A 15,956-nucleotide genomic window follows, 5' to 3' on the forward strand; every position below is an offset into this window, starting at 1 on the left:
ATTCAGCAAAGTTGCAGGGTAGAAAATCAATGTACAGAAATCGGTTGCATTTTTATACACCAACAATGAAGCAACAGAAAGGTTAATCAAGAAGCTGACCCCATTCACAATTGCACAAAAAAGTATAAAATACCTAGGAATAAACCTCACCAAGGATACAAGAGATCTGTATGATGAAAACTATAGAAAACTTATGAAGGAAATTGAAGAAGACACAAAGAAATGGAAAAACATTCCATGTTCATGGATCAGAAGAACAAATACAGTTAAAATGTCATTACTACCCAAAGCAATCTACACATTCAATGCAATCCCAATCAAAATTGCACCAGCATACTTCTCAAAACTAGAACAAACTGTCCTAAAATTTGTATGGAACCACAAAAGACTCCGAATAGCCAAAGTAATACTGAAGAATAAAACCAAAACGGGAGGTATCACCATCCCAGACTTTAGCCTCTACTACAAAGCTGTCATCATCAAGACTGTATGGTATTGGCACAAAAAAGACACATAGACCAATGGAATACAATGGAGAACTCAGACCTGGACCCAAAGTTATACAGCCAACTAATCTTTCACAAAGCAGGAAAGAATATCCAATGGAAAACAGACAACTTCTTTAACAGATGGTGTTGGGAGAACTGGACAGCAACATACAGAAGAATGAAACTAGATCAATTTCTCACACCATACACAAAAATAACCTCAAAAGGATAAAGGACCTGAATGTCAGACAGGAAACCATTAAAACCCTAGAGGAGAAAGCAGGAAACAACCTCCTTGACCTCCACCGCAGCAATTTCTTACTTGACACATCCCCAAAAGCAAGGGAATCAAGAGCAAAAATGAACTATTGGGACCTCATCAAGATAAAAAGCTTCTGCACTGCAAAGGAAACAATCCATAAAACTAATAGGCAACCACCGGAATGGGAAAAGATAGTTGCAAATGACATATCGGAGAAAGGGCTAGTATCCAAAATCTATAAGGAACTCACCAAACTCCACATCCGAAAAACAAACAATCCAGTGAAGAAATGGGCAGAAGAGATGAACAGACACTTCTCCAAAGAGGACATCCAGATGGCCAACAGACCCATGAAACGATGCTCATCATCCCTCCTCATCAGGGAAATACACATCAAAACCACACCGAGATACCACCTCACGCCAGTCAGAGTGGCTCAAATGAGCAAATCAGAGGACTCTAGATGGTGGCAAGGCACGTGGAGAACCACGCCCCCTCCTACACTGTTGGTGGGAATGGAAATTGGTGCAGCCCCTCTGGAGAACAGTGTGGAGGCTCCTCAAAAAATTAACAGTAGAACTCACCTATGACCCAGCAATAGCATACTAGCAATTTACCCAAGGGATACAGGAGTGCTGATGCATAGGAGCACATGAACCCCAATGTTCATAGCAGCACTCTCAACAATAGCCAAAACGTGGAAAGAGCCTTAGTGTCCATCAACAAATGGATCAAGAAGATGTGATTTATGTATATGATGGAATACTACATGGCAATGAGAAAGAATAAAATCTGGCCATGTGTAGCAACATGGATGGACCTTGAGGGTGTTATGCTGAGCGAAATAAGTCAGGCAGAGAAGGACAGATACCATATGTTTCAACGTATAGGAGGATTAGGAGGAACTTAACGGAGGACCATGGGGGAGAAGAAGGGGGGAAATGGTGGGGGAGAGAGAGAGGCAAACCATGAGAGACTCGAATGATGAGAACAAACTGAGGACTGATGGGTGTGGGGGCATGGGGGGAGATGGGCATGGAGGAGGGCACTTGTGGGGATGAGCAGTGGGTGTTATATGTAAACCAACTTGACAGTGAACTGTAAAAAAAAAAAAAAAGCATTTATTCTCTTTGGAACTTCCTTTTTCGATTGTCAGATGTAGAAAGAAATCCAGGTATTTCCCAGGTATTGTGAGGGAGGAAGTGGTCGATCGTAAAAGTATATTGTCACTAATATTAGTTATAATGAAATCATTCTGAGAATACTCTCATGCCTTATTTGACTTTTGGGTTCCAGCTTCCTCCAGATTAGGCCGAGCACTTGCTGAGCTATTTGGACTCCTTGTTAAACTTTGTGTGGGGTCTCCTGTCCGCCAGAGAAGGAGCCATCATGCTGCGAGCACCACCACAGCACCAACACCTGCTGCTCGATCCACAGCCTCAGCCCTCACTAAGCTCCTCACAAAGGGCTTATCTTGGCAACCTCCGCCATATACACCTACTCCCCGCTTCAGGTGAGATTCTGCTTGAGATATAGAATCAAATTCATTCCTTTTCTACTTGTATGGAGAGTGAGCCACTGAACTAGAAGTCTTGAAAGGTCCCCTGTTAACTATAGATGTGTAGCCTACATGCAGTTTAATGTACTGTCTTGGTTTCTTTTAGTCTAGAATATACAGGTTTCTCAGATACTTATAATCAAACTGTATTTCAGTAACCTTGTATTTTTTACTAGGTAAAAATTCTCACTTTTTTGCCTTAGAAATTTTAACAGCCAGACTACCCACCTACTTGAATTCCAGTCAGTCTCAGTCACTTCAGTACAATGTTAAATTTAATAGGCTTCTATATGAATTTTCCTACTGCTTCTGTGACTACTTCAAAGAAATCTAAAATTTTGCTTTTTCCCCTCTTTCAGGCTGACCTTCTTCATCTGTTCGGTTGGTTTTACATCTCCAATGCTGTTTGATGAGAGGAAATATCCTTACCACCTCATGCTGCAGAAATTTCTCTGCTCTGGAGGCCACAATGCTCTTTTTGAGTAAGAATTGAGTTGTTTCACAGAGAAGCATTTTTTGGAGTTTGGTCTTCTTGTGTGCCTTAGCAGCACACAACTTTCTACATCTCCTATCCTGTGACAGTGAGCTACATAGAGACAACCATTAGTTGTACCCTTTTATACTCTGGGAACTAGCCATGTTTTTCTGCCTTCCTTGGAGTTGGGATTCACCCTGTCTTAGAGGTGTTCATAAGAATCTGTTTTTTCTCATTTGGTTTTTAGTGATGGGTACATATTTTTCTAATAGACTTGTCTTTTTCTATTGTTTCTCTGACTGATAATTTTTCTCCTTAGTTTGAAGATTCTAAGCTGAATTTCACTTTTTTTTTTTTTGGACGTATAGTTGACATACAGTGTTAAACTTGTTTCAGGTGTGCAACATTATGATTTGACAATTTCGTGCATTGTGCAGTGCTCATCCGGATAAGTGTAGTTACCATCTGTCACCTTACAAAGTTATTACGGTGTTTTTAACTGTCTTCCCTATGTAGCAGTTTTCATTTCTTTGATGTGTTTGTGTTTATTTTATATCTAAGTTTGTACTTCTTAATCCCCCTCACCTATTTCCCCACCCCCTTCCCTTATGGCAACCACTTTGGTTTTTCTGTTTGTTCATTTTGACTTTATAAAGTAAAGCTAAAAGTGATAATTGTTTTTCAGTCTGTATGTGTATCAAGTCATCACATTGTATACCTTAAACTTACATATGTTATATGTCAGTAATAGCTCAGTAAATCTGGAATAAACCCTCCTCCCCAAAAAGATAAAGCTAATAAATATTGGATAGATTAACAGCTATAGCTCCAAGAGGAGAGACATGTAGTGCCAGTGTAGATACTGGGAACCTTCTGAATGCCCCCCCCAATCTAAAATACTAATATTCTCTCTCCATACTTTTTTTTATTTGAATTTAGAACTTTCAATTGGGCTCTGTCCATGGGAGGCAAAGTTCCTGTTGCTGAGGGATTAGAACATTCAGATTTACCTGATGGCACAGGAGAATTCCTAGATGCCTGGCTAATGCTAGTGGAGAAGATGGTGAATCCCACCACGGTGCTTGAATCTCCACATTCACTGCCTGCCAAATTGCCTGGAGGCGTCCAGAACTTTCCACAATTCAGTGCCCTCCGCTTCCTTGTGGTAACTCAGAAAGTAAGTATTGAGCATTCTGAAACCAAGAGGAATTTCTCGTGCTGATTAGGTAGCTCTCTTTTTTGGTCCTCAGTGAAATAACTTTATTGTTGGAGAACCATTGGATCCTACTCCCAGATAAGGGCTGCCTTACAGAAGGGGATAGAGACCATTGGAGAATATCCTGTGGTGTAAATATTTGTACTGTAAACTTGAGATTGGTTCTTCAGGTTGGGTTCAGTGCTCCTTCTGTGTACTTCTTCAGGCCCCCTCAGTACTGACCAAGGATTTTATTGTTGGCACTGACCTTTTGAGGAAAGACTTTCCTATAAGTGTTTGACTTACTCCTCCAGTAGCTTTGAATTGAGATAGAATGATCTTCACGCAGCTTTTCAAATGACTTCTAGGCGGCCTTTACTTGTATCAAGAACCTGTGGAACCGGAAACCCCTGAAGGTATATGGTGGGCGAATGGCTGAGTCCATGCTGGCCATCCTATGCCACATTCTCCGAGGAGAACCTGTGATTCGAGAGAGACTAAGCAAAGAGAAGGAGGGGTCTCGAGGAGAAGAGGACACAGGGCAAGAAGAAGGTGGTTCTCGCCGGGAACCTCAAGTCAACCAGCAACAACTGCAACAGGTAGGGTCCTGGCCTCCCACTCCAGGGCCTAGGCTTTGCACCAGATTGAATACTCTTTTAAGTTTACATGCCACTGAGTGGCTGGTCCTCTTAACCAGGAGATAGGTTTAAATTTGTTCCCTCTTAGAATTTCTGTTTTCTCCTGAGAGAACTGGGGTGTAATTTTAATGCTCCTAACAGGTAAAAGATTTGTGTCCTCCCAAGCATGTTGTTCAGTAGTATTAAAGCTCTTTTACAGGGCCCTAGGTGGCTCAGTCGGTTAAGCGTCCGACTTCAGCTCGGGTCATGATCTCACGGCTCGTGAGTTCGAGCCCCGCATCAGGCTCTGTGCTGACAGCTAGGTCAGAGCCTGCAGCCTGCTTCAGATTCTTGTCTCCCCCTCTCTCTGACCCTCCCCTGCTCTCTTTCTCTCTTAGAAATAAATAAAAAACATTAAAAAAAATTTTTTTTTAACTCTGTTTACAGTATTCTCAATAAACTGTGGCTGTCATGTTCTATGGACACGAACTGTTCTCAGCTACTTTTTCATTAATCTATAGAAGGGAAAGATAGGAGTATAATGACCCAAATTTATTCTCCAAGAAGAGCTCTCTGAAACCTTAACCTACAAACCTTTTTTTGTTTGTTGTCTTTAAGTAAATATATAAACTACATTTTGAAAATTGGAGGCCAGAAGTAGACGCGGGAGGCACTTAAGATCCTAGACATTTTAGTGTCACAGAGCATTTAGCATATTCCTCTAGAAATAGATATGTGTTCTCTTTATGTTGAGTCCTTTTCAAATACAAATACGTCTTCTACATGTACATACAACTAAAATGCTCACTTTAAGAAAATTTGGAAATATAACAAAGTATTTTAAAGGCCTTCATAATGTCAGCAGACAAGATGGTTTTTCATCACTTAATTTTCTAATTTTTACATACTTAACATCATACAGTATGTAGAATTGTACTGCTGTCATTCAGAAAGTGGGTTGTTTTTTTTTTTAGCTTCCTGTCATTCTTTTATTACTGGATGTTAGTTTTCTTATTTGATGTTGTAAATCTGTGGTGCATAGTTTCTTTTTGTACATATCTTTCTGTAAATCTCATGATTATTTCCTAGTAGTAAAATTCCTGGTCATTTTCTCAGGCTCTTGTTCTGTTGCCCGTTGTTTTCCAGAAGAGTGGGGACCCATTTTTTCCTCTGTGTGTGAATCTCAATCTGTGAATTAGAATGATCCCGTTCATGATGATAACTGTCTAGCCCCATTTTCTTAGAGGATAGAATTGAGAATCACCTTGGCTACCTGCCCCAATGTGTGGCTCTAATGTTTGAATGCTATGGAAGCACCAAATGGAAAGGATTGTTACTTAACTGCCTTAGCTTATTTAATGTTCTCAGTTCATGTGAAGTTAGAAAACGTTTCTTGCATCTCGAAAGGGTTTCTGCCTTTTAAAAATGTATTTGAATTTCTCTTTTATTGTGGTTCTGAGCTCCTGCATTCTTTTTCTAGCTCATGGACATGGGCTTCACAAGGGAACATGCTATGGAGGCCCTCTTGAACACCAGCACCATGGAGCAAGCCACAGAGTACCTTCTAACCCACCCTCCTCCAATCATGGGAGGAGTTGTTCGAGTAAGTTGGCTTAGCAGCTCTAATTTTCTAGGACATTGGTTTGGCTGCTGCTGTGTTTTTTCTTATGTTGTATTTCCATCATTGGTCTTCCATTCTATAAACTACTTTTCATTTTCAGACTTCTGCATGCCAATATTTTCATTTTGTGATAACATTGTTCTAGAATGTAATGAACAGAAGCTTCCTATCTCCCAGCCATGCAAATTACTGGACTTTTTTGCAGAAGAGCTCTTAAAGTATTGACAATCAGGAAACAATAGAAGAAACACTTTTCTGAGATGCAGAATAGGTAGTCACATTGAAGTCCCCTTCCTATGCTTTATTTCATTGTGATTTCCCCTCTGTTTTTGTAGTGACCAAGTAAGCCTAGGATTTGACTTTAGAGAGTAGCATTCAGGACACCTTCTCTTTTTCTCTAAAGCTTAAGCACAGCATGTCTGATTCCTTGTGAGTTGGTATGTGTTTTGTTGCTGGATTTTCTGTTGCTTCTCTGTAGGATCTGAGTATGTCCGAAGAGGACCAGATGATGAGAGCAATTGCCATGTCTCTGGGACAGGATATCCCAATGGATCAAAGAGCGGAATCACCTGAGGTAATTAGGAAATAGGAAATCCAAAAGGGTCTGACACATTACTCTTTAGTACTTTTATGAACATTCTGCTACTACTGCAGAGTAATTGGTGGAGTTAATGGCTAAAGAAAAGACATGAGAGCATTCATCCCAGTCTTGCCATCACTGATGTACATTGTATTGACCCGAAGCTAAGTGAGGCAGATGAAATGTTAACCTTTAGTGTCAAATAAGAAACCCAAAATATACCTGGTAGTGTTTATTAGGCCAATCTTGCTTATCTGTTCTTAGATAACAATTACTTCAGTTTACTTAGACTGGTAGAGAATGCAGGACAATTTCTCTAAATGATTTTGTTGGGAGGGTGTGATACAAGAGAGACTACAAATAAATTTGCAATGCTTTGGGCATTAGAAGTGTCCTTTCCTGCTTTTTCTGTCTTGCCTTTGTGGCTGCCCTCATGAACAGTTGCCACCCCTGAAGAACATACCCCTGCTTGAGGAGAAAGATAGTCGGTATTCAGTATGGTAGGGCCAGTACATTTTAGAGTGTTTCCTGTGTCTTCAAATCTCATATACTATCATTCTTCCTTCCATGCCTCCAGGAAGTTGCTTGTCGGAAAGAGGAGGAGGAACGGAAAGCTCGGGAAAAGCAGGAAGAAGAAGAAGCTAAATGTCTAGAGAAGTTCCAGGATGCTGATCCATTGGAACAAGATGAGCTCCACACTTTCACAGATACCATGTTGCCAGGCTGCTTTCACCTTCTTGATGAGCTGCCGGACACAGTGTACCGGGTGTGTGACCTGATCATGACTGCAATCAAACGTAATGGAGCTGACTATCGAGACATGATTCTGAAGCAAGTAGTCAATCAGGTGAGCTCTCCAGGAGCCAGAAGAAGGGAATGTGTGAAGTACTTTTTCTACCATTCATCAGAATCTGATTTATTAATTTTTTTTTTAATAAAACGGTTTGGGGTTGAGGGGGTGGTTTGTTTTTGCATTTTGCCCAATATGGATATATTCTGTTTGAATTCTTTAGATCTGGTAATGTCACTCTTTCTTGAGTGTTCTCTGCAAAAAGTGAATAAACTACTTCACAAAAATATATCTTTTAAAGGAAAAAAAGCTTTCTTCTTCTAGGCATCTCTTCGGAAATCCATCTAAAATGTCCCAAATCTGTCTCTTGAGCCAAGTTAGGACCATTAGACTAACTGTGAATAAGTGTTTTATTTTTCCTTTCCTATGCAACAACCACTTCGCCAAACAAGTCCCCATTTAATGTATATAGTTGTGACCTGGTATTTGTCTCCTTTTAAAGTATTTTTCTTTATTATGAAATTAATGTGTACTAGTAGTACAAATAGGATAAGAAATAACCCCTTTCTCCGAAATAAATTTTAAAAACATTAAAATTTTTTTAAAGAATGGGCCGCCTGGGTGGCTTAGTCAGTTGGGCGTCTGACTTTGGCTCAGGTCATGATCTCACAGTTCGTGGGTTCAAACCCCACGTCGGGCTCTGTGCTGACTGCTAGCTCAGAGCCTGGAGCCTGTTTCAGATTCTGTGTCTCCCTCTCTCTCTCTGTCTCTACCCCGCTCACGCTGTCTCTGTCTCTCTCTCTCTCTCTGTCTCTCTCTCTCTCAGAAATAAATAAATAAAACGTTAAAAAAAAATAAAAGGGCGCTGGGTGGCTCAGTTAGTTAAGTGTCCAACTTCGGCTCAGGTCATGATCTCACAGTCTGTGGGTTCAAGCCCCACCTCGGGTTCTGTGGTGACAGCTAGCTCAGAGCCTGGAGCCTGTTTCAGATTTTGCGTCTCCCTCCCTCTCTGACCCTCCCCTGCTCACGCTCGCGCTCGCTCTCTCTCACTCTCTCTCAGAAATAAGTAAAACATTAAAAGTTTTTTTTAAATAAAATTTTTTTAAAAAACTTTTACACCAAGAGATAGTATTTTAAGTTCTGTTTCCCTCACTGGTTTTTTTTCTTTGTTTTGTTTCACTATTCATGTTTTTAAACCCTTGGAAAGAAGCAGAGGAAGAAATTAAAAAGTCATGTATTTAAACATAACTTTAGTGTATAGAGAGCACAAAAGTAAAAGGAAAACTGAGTAAACCTTTTTTCCCAAGATAGGACCTAGGTTTAGTTATCTTTATATTAAGAGCTTATAGAAACGATTTTAAGAAAACTAAAACCTAGAAAAGATCAATTATGTCAAATTTATAAGAAACTTAATATACAAAGTAAAGACCAACATTTCTAGCAATCTGGTTTATTTTTGTTTTTAATGGTAATTCTGGGGCAGATGCAGTAAAAGATTGTTGATGGAAGTGTAAGTTTGGGAGAACATTTGAGGTTGACTTACAGTGCAATAGAAATGAAAATGTTTTTTTTTTTTTTATGTTTGTTTATTTTTGAGAGAGACTGTGCGTGATGGGGGAGAGGCAAAGAAGGAAGGAGACACAGAATCCAAAGCAGATTCCAGGCTCCACGCTGTTAGTGCAGAGCCTGACATATGGTGCTCAAACTCATGAACAATGAGATCATGATCTGAGCTGAAGTCAGACAGTTAACCAACTAAGCCACCTAGGCACACTGAAGAAAATTTTTTTAATGTTTGTTTACTTTTGAGAGAGAGCGAGACCGAGTTTGAGCAGTGGAAGGGGGCAGAGAGAGAAGGAGATACAATCTAAGACTCCAGGCTCTGAGATGTTAGCACAGAGCCTGATGCAGGACTCTATCTAACTCATGGACCATGAGATTATGACCTGAGCCGAAGTTGGACACTTAACCTACTGAGCTACCCAGGCATGCAGAAATTTTTTAAATATTCCATTTCCTTTAAGTTAAAATTGAGGCTTGTTGTAATTTAGCCTAGGAAAATCCTCTTTTTAGAGGCATTCCTTGGATAGCCTGCATCTTTTGATACACTAAATCCCTTTAGTTAAAAGTTTTAATGGGGCGCCTGGGTGGCTCAGTTGGTTAAGCGTCCGACTTCGGCTCAGTTCATGATCTCACGGTTCGTGGGTTTGAGCCCCGCGTCAGGCTCTGTGCTGACAGCTCAGAGCCTAGAGCCTGTTTCAGATTCTGTGTCTCCCTCTCTCTCTGACCCTCCCCTGCTCATGCTGTCTTTCACTCTCTCTCTCAGAAATAAATAAAACATTAAAAAAAAAATTTTTTTTTAATTTCCTATTTACTCTTCAGTAAATGTGTTGGGAGTGGAGGGAGTATTTTACAAGGATAAGAATGTTTTGGGGCGCCTGGGTGACTTAGTCGGTTGAGCGTCCGACTTCGCTTAGGTCATGATCTCGTGGTTCATGGGTTCGAGCTCCGCGTCGGGCTCTGTGCTGACTGCCAGCTCAGAGCCTGGAGCCTGTTTCGGAGTCTGTGTCTCCCTCTCTCTGACCCTCCCCTGCTCACGCTGTCTCTCTCTCTCTCTCTCTCTCTCTCTCTCAGAAATAAATAAAAATATTTAAAAAAAATGTTTTGACAAACCTCATCATATTCTATCTACAGTTACCTGACTTGGCCACTTCTCTCCTCTTCTAGGTGTGGGAAGCTGCTGATGTATTGATCAAAGCTGCTCTTCCCCTGACAACGAGTGACACAAAAACTGTGTCGGAGTGGATCAGTCAGATGGCCACCCTGCCCCAGGCCTCCAATTTGGCTACTCGAATCTTGCTTTTAACACTACTGTTTGAGGTAAGATTTAGATCTTTTGGTTCCTGTGATTCATCATTAAAGAATTATAAAACACCTATCATTTGAGACCTTGAAGAAGGTAGAAATGTAAGACATATAATCTCTTCATTTCATGAGTCCAGAGTTTCTGATAGGCTATAAGACATATAATTAAGTACAAAATGCAGTGTTCTGTGCCACATGAATAGTATAAAATTTTTCTCTGAGTTCAGGAGGAAGGCAAATGTATCACTTCTGTCTGGCTAATGAGGGAAGGGCTTCTCAGAGCAAGTGTTAATTAATTGAATCGTGTCTTAGAGGATTTGGGGAATGATAGTTAAAAGGTTTTTAGAATGACTATCCTAGTTGTGGGATAATTTTGGCCTCTCTGAGGAAACCTCATTGGTAGCCAAAGAGTGGGGTCAGACGTGGAAACTGGATAATAGGCAGCAGATAGAATCTGATTCTTCCGTCATACTTGGTCAATAAACAGATTATTTTAGGCAAGAGAGTGGCCAGTCCATGTTCTTATTCCGTCCTATATAGCAATTAGGAGGCAGTTGACCTTGAACAAATGACTCTTCGTTTGTAGGTCAGATTTAACAGTAAAACCTGAACTTAATGGAATAAAGCCTTTACAACAACTCACAAGATTAAGTCCAGTATATGTGTCAAATTGTGTGTTTACAGTCTTGGGGTTTTCCTTTTTTGATGGAAGTGTTAATTCTTACTTTAGCACTTGTGAATAGATAATTTTTGGAAAGATTGCAAAGTACTGAATGCTGGGGGTCCCCAACAACATTATAATACAGAGAGAAATCACTCATGAACCTCCCTCCCCTTTTTAAAAAACACAAGTAACAGTGTTGAAATTTTTTCTAGCCCTTTTTCTATGCATTTAAAACAATTAGGATCAGACCATATGAAAAAGAAAAATTTGCATTTTGTCCTCTCAGTATTATGAAGCTTTTCCCATGTCATGTATACATTCCATTTTCTGTACGTCCTCTAGTTTATTTAAGTAATTGCCTGTTGGACATTTAAATTACTTACAGTGCAGCCCCTACAAAGGAATTACTTTAGTGTAGCCCCTGTAGGGAAACTACTAACTAACCATTGCTATGTTTAATTAATTATTCCATCTTCCTGGAAAGAATATAAAGGTTCTCTGTAAATTAGAAGCTTTTCAACTTCAACATAATTAAGATTGTATATCCTACAGAAATGCTGAGGCATAGGAGCACGTGTACCCCAATGTTCATAGCAGCACTCTCCACAATAGCTAAAACATGGAAAGAGCCTAAGTGTCCATCAACAGATGAATGGATCAAGAAGATGTGGTTTATCTATACCATGGAATACTACATGGCAATGAGAAACAATGAAATCTGGCCATGTGTAGCAACATGGATGGACCTTGAGGGTGTTATGCTGAGCGAAATAAGTCAGGCAGAGAAGGACAAATATCCTATGTTTGCACGTATAGGAGGATTAGGAGGAACTTGACGGAGGACCAAGGGGGAGAAGAAGGGCGGAAATGGTGGGGGAAAGGGAGAGAGGCAAACCATGAGAGACTCTTGAATGCTGACAAAAACTGAGGACTGGGGGGGGGGGGGGGGGGGGATGGGCATGGAGGAGGACACTTGTGGGGATGAGCACTGAGTGTTATGTAGAAACTAATTTGACAATAAACTATTTGTTAAAAAAAAAAAAAAGATTGTATATCCTAGATGACAATCCTTAATGATAATGATATTAATGATCCTAATAACAGCTTCTGTGTTAAGTACATACTAATGTGCCAGGCAGCGAGTTGGGCAATAAGGAGAGTGAACAAATGTACACACACACTTCATTTAATCCCCACAGTTAACATTTGAAGTAGAAATTCTTTCTTTCTGTGACCCCTGAGTGTCTAAACACCGAAGGCCTAGAGAACTTAAGTAACTCATATCAGATCACACTACTAGTAGGTGGTGGAGGTGGAATTTTAATTCGGCAGTTCTCTTAGTGTTCACCTTTGTGTTCTCCTATAATGTGCTATGCTAATCTTTAATAATAAGTAGAAGTTTTTTTTTTTTTTTCTTTGACCAATTAGGAGTTGAAGCTACCTTGTGCCTGGGTGGTTGAATCCAGTGGCATCCTTAATGTCCTAATCAAACTCTTGGAAGTCGTTCAGCCCTGCCTACAGGCCGCCAAGGAGCAAAAGGAAGTCCAGACCCCAAAGTGAGTGATCTTGTATTTCACCTGGTTTCACTTCTGTTCCCCCCTCAGACTTGGGCCTAAAGCTTAAGGCCCGGAATCAAGCACTTTTCTGGAGCATGTATGGGGCAAATCTTTGGTACCTTTTGTGGTTTGAAAATAGTTGAGGTGCCTAATGAAATCAAGGTAAGTTTTCCCATATTGTACAGGTTTTCTGGCTTGCCCTAAGTAAATCATTTCTTCTTCTTTTAGGTGGATCACCCCAGTGTTACTCCTGATAGATTTCTATGAAAAGACAGCCATTTCTTCAAAAAGGAGAGCCCAAATGACTAAGGTATATCATATATAATTATAATATATACCTGCTTAGCCTTTTGAGATAAGAATAGACCAGAAGAGAATATGGCAGAGTAGTAAAGAATGAATGGATATCTCCCTGATCAAGACCTAAATCTCTTGAGGAATCTCAATAGCTATATTTCTCTTCTGAATGGTGAGTTAGAATTATTTTTTTAATGGAGCTTCTTGCTGAAGGGCCCAAGAACTTACCTGAAAGAAAATGTTAAAGGAGTATTGTGCTATCTCCAAAGGAGAGAGTGGCTTTTATGTGAAGGACTGAGTGTACAAGCAATTCCTACGAAAGCCAAGTGCTCTTTTATACAAAAATTATATATGCCACATTATCTCAGTGCCTTCTCAGAAACAGAAATTTTGTTCCTGCACATCTAAAATAATGTTTCCATTTGTAGAAAATAGTTGGAAACAAAAGAAAAGCAGAGGATTGCAGGACAAGGGTGTAGAGGTCTTTATGCCTTATGGAAGGGATCAGGAATGTGAGAGTTAATGTATACAAAAACTTGTCTTGTTTCTCAAAATTTTATTAAATGTTCAGTATTCTTTCTTTTTTCCTGGTTAGCTTTAGTAGTGAACAGATGAAGTTACTGTTTCTTCTAACAACCAAACTTGTAGAAAATACAAAGAAATTTTGTGTTCTTATATTTAGTATCTACAGTCCAACAACAATAACTGGCGCTGGTTTGATGACCGCTCTGGGCGTTGGTGTAGTTACAGTGCAAGCAACAACAGCACTATTGACTCTGCCTGGAAATCTGGAGAGACAAGTGTACGTTTCACTGCAGGCCGAAGAAGATACACTGTCCAGTTCACTACAATGGTACAGGTACGTGCTCACTCACTGCTGTAAACTATGGAAAAGAGGGGAAGGTGCTGAGTGTGTCTTTTGGTTTGCTTCTTCCTGAACCAGACGTCCTGACGTGTTATAGGAAGCACTATTACCACTACTAAATTTGGTATAGTTGACAGAGATTGGAGTCTTCCTAAAGTCATTAGTTAGACCATGAGTATGTTTGTGCCAATTTGATACTGTCCCAACCAGAAATGATTTTAAGTGTTAGGGATGGTATCTGCTCTATAGGAAAGTTTCCAGTTTGTTATAGGGCCTTGTGTATGCTAGTTTCCTTCTGGGTAACTTAAGGCTTTTTCTCTGTAGGTGTTAAGGATGGGGTAAGTTGCCAGGGTTCCTTCCTATTACAGCATTTAACCTACGAGTTTCAGCCCCTCTTACCGTTTCCTTTTTTTTGTAGAGATGTTTTTTGTCTTCTTGAATTTCTAGGTTAATGAGGAAACAGGGAACCGGCGCCCTGTGATGCTGACTCTCCTGAGGGTACCACGGCTGAATAAAAACTCAAAAAATAGCAATGGACAGGAACTAGAGAAGACATTGGAAGAAAGCAAAGAAATGGATATCAAACGTAAAGAAAATAAAGCCAGTGGTATGGACTTTTAGTTTTTGAAACTTTCAAGGAGTATTACATAAAGCTTCATGTGCCTTTATGGCTTAAATTTTAGCCAATTTTATCATGAGTGATTTTTTTATCCATTAGACTGCTTGGTGACTTAAAGATAGACAGTCCTTTTTACATGTCCTTTTATCTGGTCTTAGAATTTGTGTTTGGTATATTTCTCTTAATAGAAACAAACCCAAGTGCTTGACCTAGCTATATAAATAGGGAGAGATATGGGAGGAAATGGCAAGTTAAACTTCTGAACTCTTACTTTTCCATTTGTAGATACTCCTTTGGCCCTAGAGAGTACAAATACTGAAAAGGAGACAAGCCTGGAAGAAACAAAAATTGGGGAGATCCTGATCCAGGGCCTGACAGAGGATATGGTGACTGTTTTAATCCGGGCCTGTGTGAGCATGCTCGGAGTCCCTGTGGACCCAGACACTTTGCATGCCACCCTTCGCCTCTGCCTGAGGCTCACCCGGGACCACAAATATGCCATGATGTTTGCAGAGCTGAAGAGTACACGCATGATCTTGAATTTGACCCAGAGTTCAGGCTTCAATGGGTTTACCCCCCTGGTTACCCTTCTTTTAAGACACATCATTGAGGATCCCTGTACTCTCCGTCATACCATGGAAAAGGTGAGTCTTTTTTTTTTTTAATGTTTTATTTATTTCCGGTGGGGGGGGGGGGGAACAGCGTGAGAGCAGGGGAGGGTCAGAGAAAGAGGGAGATACAGAATCTGAAACAGGCTCCAGGCTCTGACCTAGCTGTCAGCACAGAGCCCAACGTGGGGCTTGAACCCACAAACCGTGAGATCATGATCTGAGCCGAAGTCGGACACTTAACCTACTGAGCCACCCAGGCACCGCAAGGTGAGTCTTTTTGATGTCAGCAGCTGGTTTCACTTCATATCATACATTTGTTGTCCTTGGTCTCAGATATAGTTCTATTTCTTCATAGGCTATATAGTTAGATATATACACTATATGCTTTGTCCAGCAAACTTTCCTGGCTATGTGCTCTGGTGCTTGCTTACGTATGAAAGATTGTCCCATTAAATGACTTTTTTTTTTTAAATAGAAAATAACATTTTCTGTCCTTACATTTATTATAGTAATAAATCTTACCTATAAAGTTCTCTCTGGCAATATAGGTTTCTTGAACCAAAAATTGTTACTGAGGAACTGGGATACCTTCTGCGAAGTTCATGTCTTACAGTTGATTCCTTTATAGGAGTATTTCTCATGTATTCACCCATGAGCACATTTTCCAAACATTGTATTTTGGAGTTGTAAAGGTAGTAAAGTTTTGGGAATGTATATAATATGCCAGACACTTTAATGAGCTCTTTACAGATACCCATATTCAGATTGGAAAACTAAGGCACATATATGTTTATTTTAGGAAACATAAATTAGTGGGAAAAAATGACACCGTAATTAGAGAAGAGAAAAATGTTTATGGGGCACCTGGGTGACTCAGGTCATGATATCGCAGT

General features: G+C 40.1%; 1 protein-coding gene across 7 annotated transcripts in view; it reads left to right on the top strand.

Annotated features, from left to right (window-relative positions):
- Positions 1-15,956, top strand: part of HUWE1 (HECT, UBA and WWE domain containing E3 ubiquitin protein ligase 1) — a 164,995-nt gene that overhangs the window by 107,559 nt on the left and 41,480 nt on the right. For all 7 annotated transcript variants that reach the window (XM_039221008.1, XM_039221009.1, XM_039221007.1 and 4 more), the window contains 13 exons: positions 2,047-2,263; positions 2,668-2,790; positions 3,723-3,960; positions 4,347-4,577; positions 6,076-6,198; positions 6,695-6,790; positions 7,374-7,643; positions 10,314-10,466; positions 12,544-12,671; positions 12,900-12,981; positions 13,651-13,827; positions 14,281-14,440; positions 14,738-15,096. In XM_039221008.1, the coding sequence (XP_039076939.1) occupies positions 2,047-2,263; positions 2,668-2,790; positions 3,723-3,960; positions 4,347-4,577; positions 6,076-6,198; positions 6,695-6,790; positions 7,374-7,643; positions 10,314-10,466; positions 12,544-12,671; positions 12,900-12,981; positions 13,651-13,827; positions 14,281-14,440; positions 14,738-15,096 (2,357 nt within the window). The remainder of the gene's footprint in view (positions 1-2,046; positions 2,264-2,667; positions 2,791-3,722; positions 3,961-4,346; positions 4,578-6,075; positions 6,199-6,694; positions 6,791-7,373; positions 7,644-10,313; positions 10,467-12,543; positions 12,672-12,899; positions 12,982-13,650; positions 13,828-14,280; positions 14,441-14,737; positions 15,097-15,956) is intronic.

The sequence above is a fragment of the Hyaena hyaena genome, unplaced genomic scaffold (assembly GCF_003009895.1).
Source record: "Hyaena hyaena isolate Hyena2069 unplaced genomic scaffold, ASM300989v1 scaffold_932, whole genome shotgun sequence".
NCBI classification, from domain to species: domain Eukaryota; kingdom Metazoa; phylum Chordata; class Mammalia; order Carnivora; family Hyaenidae; genus Hyaena; species Hyaena hyaena.